General features: G+C 36.2%; 1 protein-coding gene across 1 annotated transcript in view; it reads left to right on the top strand.

Annotated features, from left to right (window-relative positions):
• USH2A (usherin) overlaps nucleotides 1-24,900 on the top strand; it is a 687,474-nt gene that overhangs the window by 151,252 nt on the left and 511,322 nt on the right. Inside the window, exons 14-15 of the mRNA XM_078078672.1 lie at nucleotides 10,787-10,950; nucleotides 22,691-22,849. Of these exons, the coding sequence (XP_077934798.1) occupies nucleotides 10,787-10,950; nucleotides 22,691-22,849 (323 nt within the window). The remainder of the gene's footprint in view (nucleotides 1-10,786; nucleotides 10,951-22,690; nucleotides 22,850-24,900) is intronic.

The following is a 24,900-nucleotide window of genomic DNA, read 5'->3' as shown; positions in this document are numbered from 1 at the left end:
TCTTCAGATTTCCAAGTTTCCATTCACTGAGAACTTTATCAGAGGGATGGTCTTTTTTCCCCTCACCTCTCATTCATTTAATTCCCATTCCAGCAACCAATTTTCATGAACATAACCAGGGTTTTTTTGATCATGGAACTTCTCTTCTTCTCAAATCTTCCTAATCCCTGAAATGCTACTCTGTGAACACATCACATCTTTCCAATCTTGTCTCCAAATTCCCTCATAAATGGCTCCCAACTTTTCTCAAACCCCTCATCTTTTAACCCTAACTAATGCTCTTGATCAACCCCATTCCTAACTTTCTCATCTTCTACTCCTAGTCTGGAGCAAAACCACTTTAATCCTGACTCTCTTGAGTAATCTGAGTGCTATTAAAACCTCTCCCTTCTGCTGTACGGTGGGTCAGCTCTAGGGATGATGACCCTGCTCCTGCCCTGAACCTGGGAGGGCTTGAAGACATGTGTCTGTGCTGATTGGAAATACTGCCATGCATTTACTTCTCATTCCCTTGGTTTCTCTCCACCTTTAAACTATTGCCAGTTTCTTCAAGTCCTTGTCCTTGCAGCTAATCTTGTCCTCTGCTTCATAGACTAAACAGAACCCGACATAAGTATCTCCAGATTATCTTCTCTCCAGCTCCAATTTGTCTATATTGTCACGCATTCCCAATTTTAAATCTAGTCTTAGAAGAAAACAACATATAATTTGTAATGACATATTGCCTGTTCTGGATGTGTCCCCTCCTGTTTTTCTCCCTTTGCTCCCCTCTCTGTGTCCCCTTTACATCTCCTTCTTCCTCTGAACTTTGTTGCATCAAATCCTCCCCTTATTTTAACTTAAATCTTTCCCCACTGGCTATATCATAACTATCTACAAATATGATCTTCATCCCCATCCTAAGGCCTCTTCTTTTGCCTCTGCCCTACCCTGTGAACCCTGGAAGTTGAGTCTACTCTCTCACTATTCAATCTTACTTACTAATATTTACAGAGTAGTCTTTTTTTTTTCTGCGTTTTCCTTCTCATGAATTCCTCAGTCACCATATTTAGTGAAAGCGTTAGCAGAACTTACAAAGTATGGGCAGCCAAGAACTAGTTAGATGACTCTTAAAACACTCATCCAAATCAAAGAAAGGAAGATAACCAGAAAAAGTACATAAAAATGGGTTAAGGAAAAGATAAGCTTAGAGAGAGGGGTTTCACTGGAGGGAGAAAGCAGGGGTCAGTGGTGCCTCTCAGTGAGAGGGTCTTACTAGATGCCTTGCAAGGTGATATGTGTCTCCTGAAGTTGAGGAGACCAGTGGACTGATATATTTCTTAGACCTGGAAAATCTATACAAGGAGAGACCATCTGTCAGGGCAGTGAAAGAGAGTGCTTTGATGATTTTATACTCCCAGAGTTTTTCAGGCAAAGGAAAGAGTGTTTTGTCATGACTAGATAAGGTCTACAAGGAAGAGGGACAACATAGGGTTGGTTATCTTAGCACTTCTACAAAGGGCCACCCGGAAGGTTAAAGAGGCCCAAATAGAGAAGAAGATGAGATTCTGGTGAACTACAAAATTAGTTAGCAACCAGTTGGAATAGAGATACATCTGATTTCTCTAAAATTATAGGTGAGAGATACCTAGTAGAGGGAGAGAGATCAATGAAGAAATCACAAAAGTAACACCTCCGGTGAAGAGTCAGCTTTGTACACTGTGGGACCAGAGAAAGCAGCCTGCTTTGGGTTTTGCTGGGAGCTCCTGCCCCTCCTACGGCCCATGCATGAGAGAAGAGGAGAGTAATAAAAAGAGCAGTAATAAAACTCTACCTTCTCTGGTTGTAGACTTGCTGCTTTCATCATGTCCTAGCTAGAAAAAAGGGGAGAAGTCTGTTCTTTAAAATATCTATTCTTTGAATAGATTGGAGTATTGACTAATATACTGGACTACACATTTTATTGTCTGAATTTAGCCCATTTTTTTCCTGCAGCTTTATTTAGGTATAATTGACAAATATATGTATATTCAAAAGATCAGGGAAAGATGAGAGTAAAATTGATTTATGATTGCTTCTTATGACTTCTGGTTTTTCAATGTATCAATTATTTTATTGTCCTCCCTATTACTTAAAATTAGCTCTTTCTTTGGCCTCCAAGATCCTATCTCTCTGATTTGTCTTCTCTTTTCTTGGTTATTCCTCTTTAATCTGCCCCTTCAATTTACATATCTGTGTTTATGATTTTAGCCACTATATGATGTTAATGACTCCCCAATATATCATCATCTATTCAGATCTCTGCCATGAGCTCTAGGCCTATAGTTACCTATCTCTTTGAGGTTTAAATTTGCATGTCTCTCATTCTTAACATAGCCAACACAGAACTAATTCTTCTTTATATTACTTTCCTCATTTCCTCCCAAAATGAAAATAAAAGTTTCAAGACATCTCATGGCATCATCTTCTTGGTGAAGGGATATAAATCTTTAAATTTAAGTCACACCACCCATATGTGAGTGGAGCTCAGGATCCTCTCATATTGGACAGGATTGGCTCTGATACTGAGCACAGGTTGCCACTAGAAAGAGCTATTGGAAGTAAGAGCTACCATATATAATGTAGCTTCTCTGAAATGAATAGAAAGAATAAAGCTTCCCATGACCATTTGAGGCCCAAGGAAATCAGCAGGATTTGTCCTCTGCTAAAATCAGTCATATGGAATGCCTGTGCTTTGAGTTGACCCTTTTATTCCACTGATGAGTTCGACTGTCTCTTTTCACTTTAACGTTGATAATCGTTAGAGAAGAAATCCGCTGGCACAGAAGGTCATAGAGAAAGATATTTCAAAATGTGACAATGAGAATTGCTTAAGTTTACACTTTTGCTCATCATTGAGAAGAGATAAAAATGGATTTTATTCTTTTTATGTTTTCCATTCCTTTCCTGAATGATATTGAAATCTCTTTGTTGACTTCTGGTTGTTATTGTGTATATATACTAACACTGACTATTTTGAAAATATGCACAAAGATGACTAAAATATATGGGATTCCATTTAGTAGAAGGAATTTTGTTTCTTGAAGGAAAACTTCACTTATAGTCAAAATATATACAGACATACTGCATAGGAAAATAACTATTGATGCCCTGATGACAAATTTTTTTTAGAAAAGAAAGAAAGTCAACTAAAATGAATCAAATCTATTTTGAACTAGGTACTGTGGTAGGTACTTTCAAATATACATTTTTTTTCACCAATTTCCAAAATTCCACAGCAGATTGTCAGTACTTTATTAACAAGGAGAAGATGCACGTATCATTGTATCTCTTTATTCACTTAGAAAATAAATTAACTTTCTCATCTGCTTTTTCCATTTATATATTCAGGGGACATTATTTAACCCTCCATGAAGTTTACACATTACCCCAGCTCTTCTTCATGTTCTTTTTATTGCACACACTTATATTTCCTATATTTTTCTCTTGGCTTATTTTCTAGACTTTTTGTATATTCCCAAGGGCAAAATAAATAAAATAGGCCCTCACCCTAAACTACAGAAACAACAGCAAAAATCCACCAAACACAACAGTAACAGGCTGGAAAATCATTTGCCTGTTTTCACCCAAGTGGTTCATTCTTCAAAAGTTACCTATCACAAAAAGGGGGCATGTATTTTAAAAAGCTGATCCAAGTGCAAAAATCACTGTGTTTACCTCTGACATATAAAGCAAACATGATTTAATCAGTATTGAAAACAATGAAGCAAAATAAGTCTGCCCACTGAAAAATCAATAAAGGAAAAAAAAAGTATATCATATTTGTCTAAACCAAAAACAATGAGACAAAAATGGCCCACATTCAATTCATCTCAGTTGGTAGTTGAAACCCATATTTGACACACTGTACACTCTGGTACTGTCCTAAACCTGACCTGTAAGTACGATTCCTCCTTCCCATGGCCAAGCTTGCTCTAGCTCATCTGGTGTAGCACTATTTCTCTTATGTACTACCCACACATCACAGTCCCCCAAAATTTCTCCTCTAATGACTTCTCTCTCTATTCATTAGTTGTATTTTGTCTTTTTGAGCCTCAAGGAGCTAGGAGCTAGAAGTATCACTACTGGTCTCTTATTAGCTGACACACACCAAACTGTAATTTTTCTCAGATAGTAGGAGATTGGGATCTGAAGAAGAATCTGAAGGCTCAGATCCTAAAACATACGATAAAGTAAAATTCTTCCATGACCACATTATTTTTGGTTTTGCTGCAAACATTCTCCATTTGAACACTGAATTATAGATCTGGTATGTTAATCTTTTCACATGTGTATTTCCAATTGATCTCAATTGGTCTTTCTTTGAAAACCAGATCAATGACTTCAAATGAAAGCAGATAATTTACTTGTCAACTTATGTCCATTCATGGTGTGGGAATATTGGGGAATGTGCCTCACAGATTTGTGCTCCACAATGACTCTTTGTTAGACAGCTGGCTCTTATCCAGGGTGATGAAAGTAAAAGGGCTATATACCTCTCATCATCTAGTGATCTAGCCATACCACAAAGTAGTGGCAGAGTTCCCAGAAAGAGAGCAGAACCCTTGAGGCCTACACTTGAGACTGTCACATTGTTACATTTGCCTTATTCTATTGGCCAAAGTGAGTCACAGACCAGCCCTTATTCAGGAATGGGGAAATAGATTCTACTTTTGGTTGATGGAATTTAGTTGGTTTAAAGGGCCTACATAAAGAGAGGGGTGAAGAATTGTGATCATTTTTACAATCCCCCATGACCACTAAACAGTATGTTCTTCTTTCATATAGATTTTGTATGATTCTCTAAGAAATGTCCATTTTTATAAATTAGCATTTATTCAATGTGATGTAATAAGTATAACTCAATGTTGGGTATCAGGATATCTCGGTTCCAGTTATGGCTTCTCCACTTGACCAGGCATATTAGTTTCCTATTACTACTGTAATAAATTACTACAAAGTTAGTAGCTTAAAACAACATGAATCTATTCTCTCACAGTTCTGGCAGTCAAAAGTCCTAAAGTAATTTTATTGGGCTCAAGGGATCAGCAGGCCTATGTTTCTTTTGGATACTCTAGGAAAAAATCCATTTCCTGGCTTTTGCCAATTTGAGAGGCCACCTACTTCCTTAGCTCATGGCTCCTTCCTTCATGTTCAAAACCAGCAGAGTAATGTTTTCTCTCTTTTCTGACCTCTGCTTCTGTTCTTCCAACTTTTCACTCTAACCCTCACCTTCCTGCTTCTTCCTATCATTTTGTGATTACATTGGACACTTTTGGATAATCCGGGATAATTTCTCCATCTCAAAATTCTTAATCCCATCTGCAAGTTACTTTTACCAAATAAGGTGTAACATATTCACAAGTTCCAGATATTAGGACTTGGAGATTGTTGAGAGGTCATAATTCAACCTACTGTGCCAGAGTTCAGCAAACCATGGCCTGCAGGCCAGATCTGACCTGCCATCTCTTTGTGGAAATAAAGTTTATTAGAACACAACATATTCATTCTTTATATTTTGTCTATGACTGCATTCATACTACTACTGCAGCGGAGATCTAATGGCCCACAAAGCCTAAAATATTTACTATCTGTTCCTTTATAGATAAAGATTGCTGACCCAATAACCATATTCACTGTCACCTTGGGCAAGTTAATTATTTCCACTAAGAATCATAAAATCAGCTTTTTAGACTTGGAAAGAACGTTAATTTTGGTTAAACTCTGCCCTATACATTTCTCTGCATAAATCACCTTTTCAGAATAACTAGTCACTCAGTTTCTGCTTGAAAATATGGAACTAAAAAGAACCTCTCTGTCTCATGGAGCAACTTGTGTTTGTTTCAGACAACTAATTCTGAGAAAGATCATTTCATTCCTGTGCCTAGTTTTATTTCTGCCTTCCGAGACCATAGTGAATAAGTGTAATCTCTCTTCTACCTTAAAACACTAAGAATTTGAACCTGTTATCATGCCTTGAAGTTATTATATTACTATAATGTGGAGGTTAAGGAAAGTGACATGAGGGTTTCTTCTAGATGTAAACATATGTGATATTGTTAATATTGTGAATCTGCTGAGATTTTATTTCTTTTAAATATTTGGTTTTGGTGACCAATATGTAGGATTAGGTGGAGTGTCAATAAAGGGGAAAGTGGTAGGGATTGCAGGTGCAGAATCTCGCTAAGCAACCTCTTCTCTAAATGACAGGAATACCACCTCCCTGGACTCAGATGTCATAGTTGCCTGGATGCAAGAGATTGCCCAGATTTAGTCCTGATGAGTCCCTTTATTTGTGCCTGGGAAGGCTTCACTACAGAGGGTGGACTGGGTACCATTAACTCCTCCCTTCTAGATGAGATGATACCATTCTCACCTCTCCAATAAGCCATGTGTATGGCTTTCAGTTCACATAAGGAGGATCTCTAAGCCCCAAATCCCTCTCCTATAATTCTGATTCCGGTTCCAAGAGAATCCAATGCTATTCATAGGCTGTGATGAAAGGAAACCTAAGAACCTCAGTGGGACACACTTCTATTGCAGAGAGGAAATATAATCTTAACCAGGGAAAACCAAAATCATCTTAAGAGCACTCTAGCACTTACAAGATCCTGAACAAGACGACTGAACTGAGAACTCTTCTGGCCTTGGGGTGTCATAGCAGAGGCCAATCTTGAAGAAAGCTGTCCCTTCCCTGGGGGACAGGTTAGCTAGGGGAAGAGCTAAGCTGATCAAAAAGGGCTCAAAAGAGCTAAATTGTCCTCAGAGCTACATGTCACATTTGATTTATCTGTGATGTTCTATTCTGAGTCTAAAGCTTTCCTAGTGCTTTATTCATTCATTCATCCATTCAACAATATTTATTGAACCTTTACTGTGTGCTAGGCTTTGTGCTGGGGACGGATGGAAGAAAACTCTTGGTCCAATTTCTCCAGTTCACTTTAAAGCCTCTTTCTGTTTTAGTCATTAATAATCATTAATAATCCTTGTCTAAATTCCCTCAGCAATCTGAGATTTCTTCCTCTTTCATTATGTTGAATGGTGTCCCCATCATCTACCTATCAGCAAATTAGAAAACTGGAAATAACTCCATGCCCTTCTTTGCTTCTCTTCTCAATTTGTCTACCTCATCCTACTGATTTTACTTACTCAACGTAAGTAAAACTATCCCTCTCCTTTCCATTGTTCCTTACCATTATCACCATTGTACCTAATCTAGCAATATCTTGCCTCTGCTTACCTTTCCCATTTAACCTTGTCTGTTACCCCTCCCTATTCTGAATTTATATCCAAAAATTTTGAATTGCTTATAATCTGATACCCTCTCCTGATGTTTCTTATCTCTTTTCTCCCTCTCTGACTTGCTGGGCATATTCCTTTTTAATATTCCTTTTAATAACTTGAGAATCCTCAAGCAGACTCCCCACTGAGCACAGAGCCCAATATGGGGCTCAATCCCAAGACCCTGAGACCATGACCTGAGCCAAAATCAAGAATTGGATACCTAACCGAATGAGCCACCCAGGAGCCCCCAAGATTCCTTCTTCTATTTTTTTAAGATTTTATTTATTTACTTGAGAGAGAGAGAGCGAGCACAAGTCCGGGGAGGAAGAGGGACAAGCAGACTCGCGCTGAGTGCAGAGCCCGACAAAGGGCTCAGTCCAGGACCCTGAGATCATGACCTGAGCCGAAATCAAGAATCGGATGCTCAACTGACTGAGCCATGCAGGTGACCCCCAAGATTCCTTCTTAATACTCTTTCAGCTGTCCCATTCCCTGCCACCATGTAGTTTTCCTTTTCTGTGCCCACAGAGAGTCTGCATACATCTTTATTAATGCTGTATTTTATATTTTTCACTACACTACGAGCTCCTTGAAGACAGGGACAACTCTATCTTATTCCTTTTTATGTTCTCAGTGTCTCTTCTGGTCCTGGAACATAATTGGACCTCAATGAATATTATTTATGTCAGTCGATATGTTTAAATAAATTTGATGGTACCCATGAATTGAGGCCCCCAATAGAAGAGAGGTGTTGAAAGAGAAATGTCAATAAAGTGATCTATATCCTGGAATACATCCCTAGACCTCCTGCAGTAGCTCTCCCTCAGATGATAAAGCTTCTGACAATGAAATGCATCATTGAAACACACTCCTTCATTAATAGTGATGTTTTGCAGTAATAATAAGCAGGATGGCTCTTTCTCTTACTATTTGCACAACTGGACTAAGTTCCATGGAAAGGAAAATATATGAGATTTGTGATTAAAGAGACAGAAGCCTATTAACTTCTTTCCCATTGTACTCAGTAAACACTGAGTTACTGAAGGGCCCAAACAGAACTAGAATAGCAGAGTGCTGGCAGAGATTAGGGATGCTTTACTCCTGTTTTGTTTACCATAATGAACTGGTCAATAAACATCACAAATTGTTTATCTATATAAATCTTGACAGATTACTCTTTATGAAATCCACTTAGCAAGTGAGGTTTTCCCATAAGGATGAAAAATGAAGATTTTAAACAGATTGCGGGAGAAGCTCTGGCTGTACCAGGAGATTCAGTGTAATAAAGGTTTCTTTATATTAATATTACAAAAACCATTTATCCTGACAGAATCAATATCACAATTCATCTTAGTTTGGTGTTTCTCTTTCTAGGTTTAAAATGTCTTCTCCTTTATTATGTATAATTTTGTTTTAATAAATGTGAAATATATTTCATTTAGGAGGTGCTCTTGAGAAGGGATAACTTGTAAAATGACATCAAACTTGTAGCTTATTTGCTAAAGAGTCTTGGAAATGTTTAAAATTATATTTGAGTGGCTGAGAAATTTATAGGAATCATTTTACTTAAACCTTAATTACAAAATTATCCCTAGTGTCCTTTGCATTAGAAACAAACTATAATATTCAGAAAAGTCTCCCATGAACTTTGTTCAGGTAAAATTGTCTCACTGAAGTCAAGCAATTATAACAAGTCAGATAAGTTAGGTATAACAACAGCTGGGATAAGAGACTATAAAATCAGGAATAGTCACATTTAATTACTCAAAACATTGCATGCTTTCCTAAGAAGCGATTTATTTATTCCATTTGGATGCAGAACTTAATATCCCATGGATATTGACAGAGCAGCCTTGGAGTTAAGGGTGTAGCAGCTAGCTGGAAGAAAATAGAACTACATCAAGGAAGGGAATTATGTTGTACTCTGGAAACTATTACTCTAAATGTACTGTATGTAAAATAAGTGTGATTGTCTCATGAGTGAATGGTAATAAAAACTGAAATACTCAAGAGACACTTATTCATGAGTGGTGTATGTATATATACATTGGGAGAAGATTGCCTCTTATTGTTTATGCTTACCAATATTACATTAAATGCTTACAAACAATATACCCTAAGTAATGGCATATAATGAAATTAAGAGCAAATCAAATATTTTGTTGCTTCTTTAATTCCGTTTTAATTTCAGTGCATAATTTTCTTCAGCTCTGATACTTAAGTAGCCTAAATAAAACATCTATTTGAAATGGAGTTCTGATACATGTCTATACATAAAGGACTTAATATAGTTGTTTATAGGGGGAAAATACCCTTTTATCATGACATAAAAAGGGCAAACTACAGTATAGTGGTTTTCAAGATAAACTGTACTTTATTTATTCCCAAGGTGATATTAGTCCATAAAACAAATTTGTAGCTTATTTAGCAGTCCTTAGCTTTTATCAGCCTTTTTAAGGGTGTTGAATGATTACCCGAGAGATCACACTGTAGAAGTTGAGGAGGGATAAAGAAACTATCCATCCAGCATCTTTATTAGAAAATAGAGGTGAATCCATCTAATGTTGTTTTAAATGTACCACATGGAAAGTTCCTGTTTACAAGTGAGTTGTCTTTTTCCATGTGCTGTTTTTGCCTCTCTAATACTTCATGGTGCCAAAATAGCTTATCCTGATCAATGACATTGGCATATACTAAGAATTTGAATAACTTACCCAGAGGAAACAGGTTTTGGTTTCTATCATGGCAAAATGCCAGGCCAGTGATTTCTACAAGCAACTTTAGGTCCAAGAAATTTAAGTTGGAATGAAGTTATCTCATTATATTTATATCATTAACATCTTTTCATAAATCAGAATAATGCTGTATTCTCCAACCATTCTGGATAAATGAGTTTAGTTCATAAATAGAAAATGAAATATAACCTATATTAAGGCATCAACAGTACTGGAACATGTCTTCCTCAAACTCTTTTCTTAGTGAAATTTAGTGTTTATAAAACTAAATATAGAGTTTCAAGATTTTTAAGGCGATCCATGGTTATCACACCCAGTGTTCTACTTTATAACTTGATAGATACTTGGAAAGATGATTTATGGGTACCCAATCTAAATTTTTAGCTGTCAGAAAAACTGCTTTTGTGAGAAAGCAAAATTTACAGTATTCTTAATTGAACAACTGGCATTCAAAATAATCCATAAGATGTATCGTGGCATGAAAAAAACAATATAACACCTTTTTTTTGCCATTAATTAGTTTACAAAGGGAAGGCTTCATTGAGATTTTATCGTGAGCAACATTTTGTTAAAGATTCTTTTTCTGTCTTGTTTGATGTTGTGTTTATTTGTTTAGCTCAAGTTTCTTTTCAATATATTGGCTAAAACAGGCCATCTTATTTCACAATGTTATTGATAGATGTAACTTATACTATGAATTATTAATCAAAACATTATTCTCTTTGATGGTTTATTTGTCTTGTTTTCAGATGTCAGCCTTGCAATTGTCATCTCTCAGGAGCCTTGAATGAAACCTGTCACTTGGTCACAGGCCAGTGTTTCTGTAAACGATTTGTCACTGGATCCAAGTGTGATACTTGTGTTCCCAAGGCAAGCCATTTGGATGTGAACAATCCACTGGGCTGCAGCAAAAGTAAGTGAATTCTGGCTCTGTGCTGGTGGATGAAACATCATGCAGGGAAGAGTGTCTTGTTATTTTCTTTCTCCATTGAGAACCCATCAGAAGGGCTTAGGCACAAGGTGGAGAATTTAGGTGGGAAATGGAAAAAAAAATTACACTAAATGAAACCTGTGTTCTTTTTCCTTGATTAGATTATTGAAATGGTGATTATGTTAGTAGTGGGAAATTTAAAACATGTTGTTAGAATGGAATCACTAGTGTGGTGACCAGCATCCTGGTTTTCCCCCAGACATTGGACTTTCCAATGACACAGGACTTTCCCGTGCAAAAATCAACACTACTGGTTGAAACAAAATGATTGGTCACCCCACCAAGCAAGGACATTCCCAGCCAATTTTCTATAACACATGTGAGATTGATTCTTATTTTTTATGAGTTATGTCCTTCCATCCCCCAAATTTTATGGGTACCATGCTATTATTAGTTGCTTATTGATATTATAGCAATTATCACTGTTTATCATAGCATATAACTCCTATATTTGCTATTTCTTCTGCAAGTTGTTTTAGTTATTTAAATATCTCTCACATTTCTATTTTTAATTCCTGGAAGTCAAAGATTACATCTTAGTGTCTTTTGACTTTTCAACACCATTCTCCAGTGCCTTGACTTGACTTCTCAAGGTCAACTGCAGTCCTACAGTTTTACAGCATATTGATGATTGATTTATATTTACTCTAAGATCATATATCCTTACCTTTTCCAGAATTTCTAAGAAATGCCTGCTGAGAACATGTGGTAAAGCGCCCTCTGCAACATATTGTACAATGCATGTTCTCCTTGGGGTGTCCTGGGACTATCATGAGTCACAATGCAAGGGAATGCCCTAAGTCAGGACGAATCATCATAAACAAGCATGCTTGGAACTGTGTTATCTACATTTAAGGGAGAGAGAAATAAGTCAGAAAATATTGGGCTCCACAGCAACCATACTAGATTTTGAGGTAGTGGAAGGCAGGGTGTAGCTAATGATTAACAAGACATATTCAGATTTCGTACCTGTGTAGTTTATATTCAGTATCCTGTGTTTTATTTGGCCTCTCTGGATGTTAGTATAAGTAAAATGGTAGGCATTTATGCTTCTTTTGGGAAAGGACTTTCGTAATTGCCTTTCTGTGTAAATACAGTCTAAACATAAATCTGGATTTCACTGAGAATTTAATTAATATTTGCTATTCATTGATTAACTATAGAATTGATTGATTTCTTCAACAGGAATTCCAACATATTGCTTTGGATGTCAGTTGTAGATCATCATCTTGTGAGAACATTACATATAGCATACTGAATCTTAGCGATTTTTGATTGGTTCTGCCACTAATTTTGTGTGAAAATATTGACATCTCCACTTTTTTCTACCTACTCTTCCATCTAAGACACAGTCTAGGAACTATACGTCAGGCAAAACTGGACAGTTTGGTTCACCTGGCCTACATTTCTTAGTAGTGGTATACATTTGCTTTTCTCTTTTGTCCTTCCTTCTCTGGGCTAAATCTTCTTGTCTTTCCAAATTCTTCCAATTTTTAATAGTTAAAAAACATTTATATTCCTCTTCTTCCATATATATATATATATGGAAGTGCCTTGACTTGACACACACACACACACACACACAAATACACACATACATGTATCTATGTATATATTTAAATGTTCTCTTTAAAATTGTGATCCTTACTGTTGAATACATTTGTTTAACCACTTCTGGTAGTTGCTGCTGTTGTTTTGGCTGTGTGTTTCACAAAATTTACAAAACACTGGGCAAAGTTAGAAACTCAATATCTACAGAGGTAGTTCATTCAATTAAAAAAAAAAAAAAATAGACAAGATTCCTGCCTTTAAAAGAGCTTGAAACCTAGTCAGCAGAAGTGATAGGTACACTCACAGTAGAAGGGAGTGAACAAGGGGCCCAGGAAATGCTGACTGTGGTATGAGTATGAAGGGAGGCTGCTTTTCCTTCCTGTTCCACCTTGATTTTTTACGTGGTACTTGCTTTTTATCCTAGCAACAGCCGGAACAACCAGCTTCCCAAAGATACTATGTTATTGAAAGGAATGTAGTGCTATCTATTGTTGAAACTGTGAACTACCTCAGGCTGGTATTTTCCTCTGTGTCCAACAGATGTCAAGCATGTGTTTTCCTTGAACATTAGACTGTTTCATGGTGTCCTTCTACACAGTTTGGGAACCACAGGATTATGACTATTATCTTTCCCACTTCCTTAGAGGCCAGTGGCAATAGGTTAGCAATATCATTTGTAATTTTTTCCTTTTTTTTTTTTTTTTTTGATGGGGAGTTGAGTTGGGAATCTGAGCATATAACTTCCAGAATGCAGGAGAATTAAATTCTGATAAGGTAGTTAGACCCTCTCTCATAATCTGCTTCCTTATTTCGTGATTCATTTCTTTCCTATCAATATTTGTTTCATGCTTTCAAAATGATAGTCATTCTCCTTGATAGAGGTAATACAAAACAGGTATTAAATAATTCTGCCTTCTGTATGCTTTACTAGTGAATGAAATGAAATTTCATTTGCCCTAAACTTAAAAATATATATATATATATAAGTTAAGTTCATAGTTATATATATAATAGTTATAATATATATATATAATTCATAGCTCTTTTGTGTTTAAGTCTTTTAGACACTACTCACTTCTATGTTTATCTTTGATTATTTATCCATCTTTTTATCACTCATATTTTTTTCCTTTATCCATACTTATCAGAGAGGATTTTGTAGCTAAACCCTTTTTAAAAAAATATTTTCATTGTGGTAACATATATATGACATAAAATTGACCATATTAGCCATTTTTAAATGTACAATCAGTGATATTAAATATATTCGTAATGTCGTGCAACCATCACTACCATGCATCTCCATAACTCTTTACTTCTTGTGAAATGGAAACTGTATACCCTCATTAAACAGTAATATCTTCCATTTGCCCCCAGCCCCTGGTAACCACAATTTTACTGTCTCTATAATTTTGAAAAATCTAAGAACCTCATATAAGTAAAATCATAAAATATTTGCCTTTTTGCCAGTGACTTATTTCACTTTGCATATGTCCTCAAGGGTCATCCATTTTGTAGCTTGTCTCAGAATTCCCTTCTTTTAAGGCTGAATAATATTCCATTGTATGCATATACCACATTTTGCTTATCCATTCATCTGTCAGTGGGCACTTGGGTTGCTTCCATGTTTTGGCTTATGTGAGTAATGCTGCTATGAATATGGGTGTATAGCCATTTCTTCAAGACTCTGCTTTCAATGACTCTGCTTTCAATTCTTTTGGATATATAATCAGAAGTGGAATTGCTGGATCATATGGTAATTCTATTTTTAATTTTTTTGAGGAACTGCCATGCTTTTTTCTACAGCAGCTTTACTATTTTAAATTCCCACTGACAGTGCACAGGGGCTCAAATTTCTCCATATCCTTGCCAACATTGTTATTTTTTATTTATTTACAGTAGCCATCTAATGTGTATGAGATGCTGTCCCATTGTGGTTTTGATATACATTTCCCTAATGATTAGTGATATTGAGCATCTTTTCATAGTTATTGGCTATTTGTATATCTTCTTTAGAGAAAGTGTATTCCAGTTATTTGTCCACTTTTAAATTGGGTTATTTGTCTTTATTACTGAGACAAATATTTATTTTAGATATATTATTTTTTATTAGATATCTTTATTAGATATATGATTTGCAAATGTTTTTTTCCATTCTGTATGTTTTCTTTTCACTTCCTTGATAGCGTCATTTGAAGCACATGTTTCAAAATTTCCTAAATTTCAATTTGTCCATTTTTTGTTATTGTTTATACATTTGATGTCATATCTAAGAAACTATTGTCAAATCCAAAGTTATGAAGATTCCCCCCATGTTTTCTTTTTTATTATTATTATGTTCAGTTAACCACTGTATAGTACATCATTAATTTTTGATGTAGTGTTGAACGATTCATTAGTTACATATAACACCCAGTGCACATCACAACACTTGCCCTCCTTAATACCTATGACCCTGTTACCCCCTCCCCCCACCTCCCTCCCTTCTGAGACCCTCAGTTCATTTCCCAGAGTCCATAGTCTCTCATGGTTCATCTCCCTCTCTGATTTCTCCCCCTTCAGATTTCCCTCCCTTCCCCTGTAGTCCTCCGAGCTATTGCTTATGTTCCACATATAAGTGAAACCATATGATAATTGTCTTTCTCTGTTTGACTTACTTCACTTAGCATAATCCCCTCTAGTTCCATCCATGTCAATGCAAATAGTGGGTATTCATCCTTTCTGATGGCTGAATAATATTCCATTTTATATGAACCACATCTTCTTTATCCATTTGTCTGTTGAAGGGTATCTCGGCTCCTTCCACAGTTTGGCTATTGTGGACATTGCTGCTATGAACATTGGGGTACATGTGCCCCTTCTTTTCACTACATTTGTATCTTTTCCCCTATGTTTTCTTCTTAGAGTCTTACAGTTTTAGCTCTTAGATTTAGGTCTTTGATCCATTTTTGAATTAATTTTTAGTTATGTTGTGAGTTGAGCTTCCAGTATCATTCATTTCAAAAGTGGATTTCCAGTTGTTCCAGCACTGTTTTTTGAAAGAACTATTTCCCCCTTGGTTCTTGCTAATCTTATTGAAAATCAGTTTACTGTATTCTGTTGACTTCTTATATTTTTGTGTTATTTTATTACTAGTTGCTTTATGAATTAGAATATGCATCTTCATTTGCCACAGTCTACTTCAAGTTTGTACTGATTTAATGCTGGTAAAATATAACAAGTAAACTCTTGATATATGTCCCTTCCTTTCTCCATCTTTGAGTTATGATACTGCGTAGTTGTGTGTATGCGTGTGTGTATGTGTGTGTATATATAATAAACCCTACATTACACTAATAGAATTATAATTTTTTTAACAGTACTAGGTTTTTAAAAATTATTTGAGAGAAGAAAACAGTATGAATATATACACACATACACACAGAGTCTTTAATGTTTACCCACATATTTACCATTTCTAGTGTTCTTCCCACCTCTACACGATTCAATTTATTTGCTCTCTGTGTCATTTCCTTTTAGCCTGATGGATTTCTTTAATATTTCTTGCAGGGCTAGTCTGCCAGCAATGAATTCTCCCACTATTTTTAAAAAATTATCTGCAAATACCTCCTTTCCTTCCTTCCTTCCTTCCTTCCTTCCTTCCTTCCTTCCTTCCTTCCTTCCTTCCTTCCTTCCTTTTTTTGATGGGTACTTTTTCCGGATAGAACTCTTGATAACAAGTATTCTTTTTTCTTTTAGGACTTTGAATATGACATTCTACTACCATATGGCCTCCATCATTTCTTCCAGGCTTTAATTGTATTTTTCTTCAAATGTGAATGAATTTCCTCTTACTCCTTTAAAACTTTTGTTCTTATCTTTCAGCAGTTTGACTATGATATGTTTGGTATGAATCTTTTGGTATCCTACTTGGATTCATTGTACTTTTTGGAAATGTAGATAAATGTTCTCCATCAAATTTGGGAAGTTTGAGCCAGTATTTCTTCAAATATTTTCTGCCACTTTCTGTATCTTCTCCGTTTTGGAGATCCCATGACACCTATTTTGGTGCATGGTACACCTGACGTTGTCTCACAGGTCTCTGAGGATCTGTTCATTTTTGTTCTATTTTTTTTTTCTCCTTTCTGTGGATTGGCTAAATCATTGCTGTATCATTACATTCTACCTATTGCTTTTTTTTTAATACTTTTTTTTTCTTAGAGCATGTGTGCTAGTGGGGGAGGGGCAGAGGTGGGGGGAGAGAGAGAGAGAAAGAGAGAGAATCTTAAGTAGGCTCCACACCCAGCACAGAGCCCTACACAGGGCTTGATCTCACGACCCTGAGATTGTGACCTGAAGTGAAATCAAGAGTTGGAAACTGAATCGACTGAGCCACCCAGGAGCCCTCTTCCCTCTTGCTTTATCTTCAAGTTCACTGATTCTTGCTCTTTTCCTTTCAAATCTGCCATTGAGGCCTTTTTAGGGAATTTTCCATTTCAGTTACTGTATTGTTCAGCTCTGGAATTTAGTGTTTTTATGCATTCTCTTTATGTATTAAAGTTCCCTTTTCACTGAATCATCATCAGATTTTTCTTTAACTCTTAGAACATATTTATAATAGCTGCATTGAAGTGTTTTTTGCTGTACTCAATACTGGGGATCATTCAGAATCTGTTTCTCTCAACTGTTATTTTTATGAGTATAGTTCACTGTTTCTTTGAGTGTGTTGTAATTTTATGTTGAAAACACTTAAGTTGTTAGATTTTTTGGTAATTTGCATAGACTTAAACGGTGGAAAACTTTCTCTACTGCAGCATACAGCTGTTGATGTCAAATCAGGTTTTTTTTTTTTTTTTTTTAATTTTTACTTACAGTCGGGCTTCCGAGGGGTCATTGCTGTGTCTGAATCACCCAAAGATTTGGACAGCGTTTGTGCTCAAATACTTCCAAATTATATAGCTTCTGCCAACCAATACGTATATAGTTTGGGGGATGTTTTCAGAGTTACAGCTAGTGCCCAGTTCTTCTTTGGCCTTCATTTTTCCCTGGCTCTCATGGTTTTTCCCCATACCTTCATAGTTTTCCAGCCAGCTAGGAATCTTTGGAGAGCTTATCTCAGGCCTCCCATGGCTCTATCATACCCAGGATCTCCTGGTTTATTATCTGGTAAACTCACCACTTAACCGAGCTGGGAGCATATACTCAGGCTAGAAAACCTGTGAGTTTTCCCTCTTGTTCCCAATTGACTGTGCCAGTTTTTGGTGGCAAAGCTATGAATTTCTGCTGCTAACCCCAGATCAAGTCAACGCCCTGTGGTACCAAAGCTACTGTTTATAGTCAGCCTTACTGGTAAAACTAACACACCTGACTCTGGAACTGGTACCATGGGAACAACCCCCACAAAAAGATCACAGACTCCTACAGTTACTACTCAGAGCTCTGCCAGTTTTCCAAGAGTAAATGTTCTCAACTTTCTGTTTGCCTGTGGTTGATTTAGAGCTCCCAGAATGGCTATTTTGATGATTTTATTCAGTTTTATATCACTAAACTCTTTATTTGCCATAATTAGAAGCACGCCTATATCCTTTTACTTTTTAAATTTTTTTATAATTTTCTAGATATTGTTTTATTTTTAATTTTGTCTATGAAAGATATTTTTAAGTTGTTCTCAATAACGGTCTTCTACTTGTTTCATATGAATAGTGCTTAGAGCTGGGTTCATGGCCACATCTTCCCTTGTGGTTAGGTGTGGCTGTGTCACCAAGTTTCTGGCTGAAATGATGTGGGCAGAAGTGATGTGTGGGAGTCTAGGTTGTGCTCTCATAGGCACGGGGCATGCCCTCCATCTCTACTTTTACCTTTGCTGTTGAATTGGATATGGACTTGGTGGTCATCCACCTAGGACTATGTTCACAAGGACAACCCCCTAAGGGTGGCAAGACAAAAAGACAGAGGGAGTCTAGAAACCTGTCCTCATAGCCACAGTGTTTGCAGCCTTTCATGAAAAAAGGGATACACACACATTCACTTTATGCTCAAAATAACCCCTGAGAGCTAAACATTATTCTCCCTTTACTATTGAAGAGGAATGATTCAGAGAGTCCAACCAAAATTTGACTACAATCACATAATTACCAAAGTGCCTAAGCCAGGGTTAAAACTCATGGCTCCCAAACAAATGGATGTAGTCACAATATGATACTATCCTTCCTTACAAGAGAGTTTGGCAAATGCAAAGATCACACTTGGCAATTTTGATGAATGAATATGTGACTGTTTTCTCAGAATTCCCCTTTCAGCACACAGAAGGGTGAATTCAGGTTATTTCACGGCCAGGCTTTCATATTTATTCTCTGAGTGGTATTGAACCATCTAAGCCTTCAGGTCTATGAACATTCTCGTTTCAGGGTCAAACAGGTACTATACATTTATACTGCGAAGTTGGACAAGATTGTGGTTAGAGATGGTCCTAACAAGTAATCAACTTTAAATATTTGAAAGAGCCTGTTTGTATATTTGTGTATGTGAATGTTTGTTGCCAAGGAAATTTTCAAGTAATGCAAATCCTTTTCTATACCCTTTGACGTGGGATAGAACCATACATCTTTCTTTCAGTCATCCCAAAAGTATGTTCCTGTCTTAGAAAATAGTCTGAAGGTCAGTTTTGATTGCTTTAACTCTGAAATCTGTTGTGTTCCTGATAGCATGCAGAGTTTTAGATGTTGTCACTAATACTAAAAATATTCAATTGCCATAGATTACAAGGCTCTTTGAGAGTGCTATAAATAATACAGTTGATGAGTCTTTGTGGTTCCACCAAGAACAACAGGATGTGGAGTCCTAAATTAAAAATCACTGACAGATCAAATGCTCTGTCAGTGTTCAACCAATCCAAACGACCATGTCAAATATGGCAAATTCCTGAATTTAAAAATATAAGGTCCTCTTTGGAAATTATTCTCTTTTCCTGTGTCATTTTGAGATTGGTACTATTCTTGTCCTATATCTAACTAGGCATATGGACAGTTAGAGTTTTAATATAACAATGCAAATTCCAAAGAAGGAGAAAAGAAAAAGGGAAGAGTGAGAGTGTATCTAGTTTGAATATTTTTCTTTTAAAAATATGACATCGATATTATCTCTCTTAAGATTAGAGACATTGTCTTTAGGAAGCCTATGCATAATATATGGAATTGTGTAAATTTCAAATTCAGTGCTCTTGAAATACTTTTTTAAAATGTTACTATTGGATTATATCATGTCTTTAAAGTAGAGGGTATCCCTCATGAATGCTGATGCATTAGTAATAGCTCTTAGCTGCAAGTCTTTGCCTGGTATGCGGGATAACTTCACTTTACTATTCCATACTTCCCTACCCTACTCTGTGCCCCAGGATTCTGTATGGTCTGCATCAGCAGGCTCCCTTGCCCTCTGACTTTCGGTTGGCTTCAGCTACTAGTAGGAGGCTGCCAGTCATCTGGAGGGCTGGCAGAAAGGGAAGTTGGGACATTTAACCCTCAGCTTCTTGTCACAGTGCAGGAGTGGTCTTGAGCTGGTCTTGAGCTGGTTGTATCCTGCCATGAATAGTCACAGCTCTTGCCAAATGATGCTTTTCCTACAGCCCTTTCTTTCCCTGAGTGCTGTGCCCCTTTAAGCTAGGGATAGTGTGTTAGAAAAAAGCTCACATAGTGGGCCTGACCGCTTATCTGTAGAAAGACCTGCTTACAAAGTTAGCCTTTGGCTGGCATCTGGGAACTTGGACTTTGTGAGGGTTCTCACCATCCCCAGAACAGGTAAGAGTGGCTCACTGTCTCTTTATTTTTTATTTTTTTTAAGGTTTTTTTTTTATTATGTTATGTTAATCACCATACATCACATCATTAGTTTTTGATGTAGTGTTCCATGATTCATTGTTTGCGTATAACACCCAGTGCTCCATGCAGTATGTGCCCTCTTTAATACCCATCACCAGGCTAACACCTCCCCTCACCCCCCTCCCTTCTAGAACCCTCAGTTTGTTTCTCAGAGTCCATAGTCTCTCATGGTTTGTCTCCCCCTTCGATTCCCCCCCTTCATTCTTCCCTTCCTGCTATCTTCTTCTTCTTCTTTTTAACATATAATGTATTATTTGTTTCAGAGGTACAGGTCTGTGATTCAACAGTCTTACACAATTCACAGCGCTCACCATAGCACATATCCTCCCCAATGTCTATCACCCAGCCACCCCATCCCTCCCGCCCCCCACCACTCCAGCAACTCTCAGTTTGTTTCCTGAGATTAAGAATTCCTCATATCAGTGAGGTCATATGATACATGTCTTTCTCTGATTGACTTATTTCGTTCAGCATAATACCCTCCAGTTCCATCCATGTCGTTGCAAATGGCAAGATTTCATTCCTTTTGATGGCTGCATAATATTCCATTGTATATATATGCCACATCTTCTTTATCCATTCATCTGTCGATGGACATCTTGGCTCTTTCCATGGTTTGGCTCACTGTCTCTTAAATTTTGTTCAACCAAATGGTTTATGCTTAACCCTGCTTTCCTTCTGGACATCTAGGATTTGGGGGGTTATTCATGTAGACAGAGGCTGTCTACATAAACAGCCCCCCATACAAACCCTGGGCATTGAGTTTCTAATGAGCTTCCCTTGTTGGCAACATTGCACATATTTTCATAAAACATTGCCGGGGGAATTAGGCATATCCTGTATGACTGGAACCTTGAGGTTGGTTTCCCCTGGACTTACCCATGTACCTTTCCCTTTGTTGATTGTACTCTATTCTTATGCTATAATAAATTTTAGCCACAAGTAGGACTATATGATGAGTCCTGCAAGTCTTTGAACCTGGGAGTGGTCTTGAGGACCCCTAACATAAATAGTAAAGGAGCTCTACTCTTATCATACCACAGAGTACTGCTCTATTTCTTTTGGTTTCCTTACACTCTCTGCCTATCCTTTTGAAAATAGTATCTTTATCAAGCTCTTTATTACATTAGTTAATTTGAATGTACTCTCTCTCCTCTTCTGAAACCCTATCACCCAGTGACTGTAAATATTTCATATAAATATTGATAATTATTTGATTGATTCATTTCTATACATGATTTTTTGAAATTTCTTAACAAAAATATTAATGGTTTTTAAAGTAAAGTAACACAGAAACCTTTGATATGTTATTTAATGAAGAACTCTGAGTAGGATGTACTTCTCTAAACGGATGGAGGATTATGAATTTTGTTAAGCCAGAAGGTAATAAATAAACTGGTGGCTGATTGTTCTTAAATAGTTAGACATTTTTTTCTCCTTTACCTTTATGTATTCTGGCGGGGAGGGGGGGTCGTGAGGAATGAAGGAAAAGAGGGAGACTGAGGGAAATATGCAGTGAGAAGAGATGATGTTTTCATAGTATGTACTTACATTATATAAAATATCACTAAAATAGTGAGATGAATGCTCTTATGTGCCTCATGGAAGCAATCATATTACTTCTAACAATCATTGCACCTCTAACAAGTGTGGGTATATCCACATAGTACATTCAAATTATTTCTTGTTAACATTTGTACTGTTTAATATCCATGACATCCATGGGTATTTGTATCGCCAACTATTATTCTTTATTTTACACTGTGCTCTGTGAAGCAAGATGAAGCATTGTGCTTAGTGTAATGGAAAATTTCTTTTTCAAAATCCAAAAATTATGTTACTTAAATTTCAAGTTTCAACATAACTTATTTATGTTAACTTTTAAAATAATTAAGTAGAAAATAAGTGTTATGTATCCTTGGATACTTTCTCAAAAAAAAAAAAAAAAGAAAAGAAAAGAAGAAGAAGAAGAAGAAGAAAAAGAAGTGCTTAGTGTAAACTTTTGTGGTCCACTCCCCAACTATGTTTATGACAGCTGCATTGACCTACAAAATTGTTTTATGCTTATAGATAAAAAGCTTTGTTTTAGAGAACTCATGATATATACCTTCTGTTTATTAATGTCTTGGTAAACCACATGGCTTCTTGATAAAGTAATCCTGAATCAGAGAGACCTCTTTGCTGGATATCGTACTTCAGCTTACTTGTGTGCTTATTGATTGCCTTTGCTAATAAATGCTCTCTCTATTGTAATTTAGCTCCGTCCCAACAACCTCCACCCAGAGGACAAGTTCAAAGTTCTTCTGCTATCAATCTGTCCTGGAGTCCACCTGATTCTCCAGATGCCCACTGGCTTACTTACAGTTTATTCAGGGACAGTTCTGAAATCTATACAACTGAAGATCAATACCCATACAGTAAGTTTAAAGGTTTGGTGATAGAAAGATATAATATTCTGAGAATTGATATATTAGTTAAGTTCTTTGACACTGAGGATAAATGTTGTTGTGGTTTCCTGTATCTAGCAGAGAGTATTTCAAGCAGAGACAGAATTACGAGTCTCACTAGCAGGCTCCTCGTAATCAAAACAATGCAATAAAAATGAGATGCTTCTTATCTGATAGTCCCTAATGCTTATCAAATTCTCAAAGATGAAAAAAAAAATTACCCTATTCAGCCAGCATTGATGAGGATGTGGAGCAGTTAGAACTTACATAAATTGCTGGACTGTCTGTGTAAGTTCATTGGCACAACTTTTCATGCAGGATAGACTGTTAAAATGTATGAAAAACTATGTCCTTTTGTATACCATTTGACTCAGCAAATTTCCTTTAGGAAATTTATCTTAAATGAACAGTCATAAGTGGGCACAAAATATGTTCCAGCCTACACTATTTGTAATAGCAAAATATTGCATAACATTCAGATATTCAAAGATTTTTCAATAAATTTTGATAGATGGCATAATAGGATCCTGGTACATAGGTAAGTGAATTGTAGGATGTGATTACCTATAAAATTATATTTTAGTTTACATGTTGATGAATGGAAATGTCCATGACACATTGTATAACATAATAAAAAATATTATAAATAATCTGTTATATTAAATTAAAAAATATGTAGAAATATTGGAAGACTTACAACAAACTGAACTATAGTTTTCTCTGAGCATTAAGGTTACAGAAAATTTATCAAATATTTCTATTACATGGGTTCAGCTTTTAAAGTTCTTAGGTTAAAAATGGACTTTTTAAAAAGTGGAATCGGAGTACTAACCTTCATGCAAATAATGTAATTTTATGCACACACTGCCATTTCCACAGAGATAGAATATAATATGAACTTAAATTGAAAGAGAAAGGATGTGAAAAACCATGAAGACTATCTTTGCATCTATAACTTTCAAGAAGATTTTAAAGGAGCTTATAGAAATCAAACTATGGGGACCTATTGTCTTTAAAAAAAAATACTTACTCAGATGTTTGAGATAGTTTTCCTAAAGTCAGAATGAAGAAAGAGAAATGTTTACATCCTTCCAGCTCTATCTTATCTGATATTTGCCTCTAGTCATGTTGAGCTACAAGCTAGTTTAAGAAATTAGTTTAAAAACATTGGAATAGTGATTCTAATTCAAGTTTCCATTTTGTTCTCTTTGTTTAATACCCATTTTCCAAATTCCAGTTTAACTTACTTAATTAGTGAGAAGAGTGTGTAAAGTTCTGTAGAGGCACTGAAGTTCCATAATCTTCCTCAAAATGGTTAGGGAGATGCCTTGTTTTAACATAGTGGTTGGATTTAGAACTTTGGCAGAGCATACATTTCTATTTTGCATGTAGTAGAGTAGGTTACATTTTGTACCTAATTCTGACTGACATGCACCTACATTATGGTGTCCACTTTCTGTTAACTCTAAACGTTTCCCCAGTATTCCAGCTCTTCTTTGAAGTTAATGGCAACTCTGAACTTCATGATGCAGATTGCAAAGCGAAATGAACATCTGTCTACATCTGCCATGTTGGCAAAGCATCCTAAAAACCTGCTACTAGAATGTTTATTTTCTTCCAAATATCAGCATGATCCAGGTGTCCTGCAACTTAAACTTTTGTGATAGGGGAAGAGAGAGTTCTAAAAATATTGAAGTGATTTTGAAGATGACTGTACCACTGGTTGGATTATTTCTGAAATTATGAATTAGGGTCACCCCATTTTCCATTCAGCTTAATTCAATAATAAAATTAAACTTCAATTATACTCTTCAATTCCAGTGGCATGTTTTCCATAGTAACATATTGTGATCTATTTTATAGACCATTACATGAGAATATAACGCTCTGGCTCTTACTCATGATTGCACTAATATAGAATCCAAATAACAGTTTCTTACATAAATAATGTGTACTCATTCACTAATCAGACATTTATATAATCCTATTAAACGAGGTATTATTTCCTAAAACCTTATTTT

This window comes from Halichoerus grypus, chromosome 7, assembly GCF_964656455.1.
Source record: "Halichoerus grypus chromosome 7, mHalGry1.hap1.1, whole genome shotgun sequence".
Taxonomy (NCBI): domain Eukaryota; kingdom Metazoa; phylum Chordata; class Mammalia; order Carnivora; family Phocidae; genus Halichoerus; species Halichoerus grypus.
The sequence above is the reverse complement of the archived record's forward strand: the minus strand, read 5'-3'. Positions and strand labels throughout refer to the sequence as shown.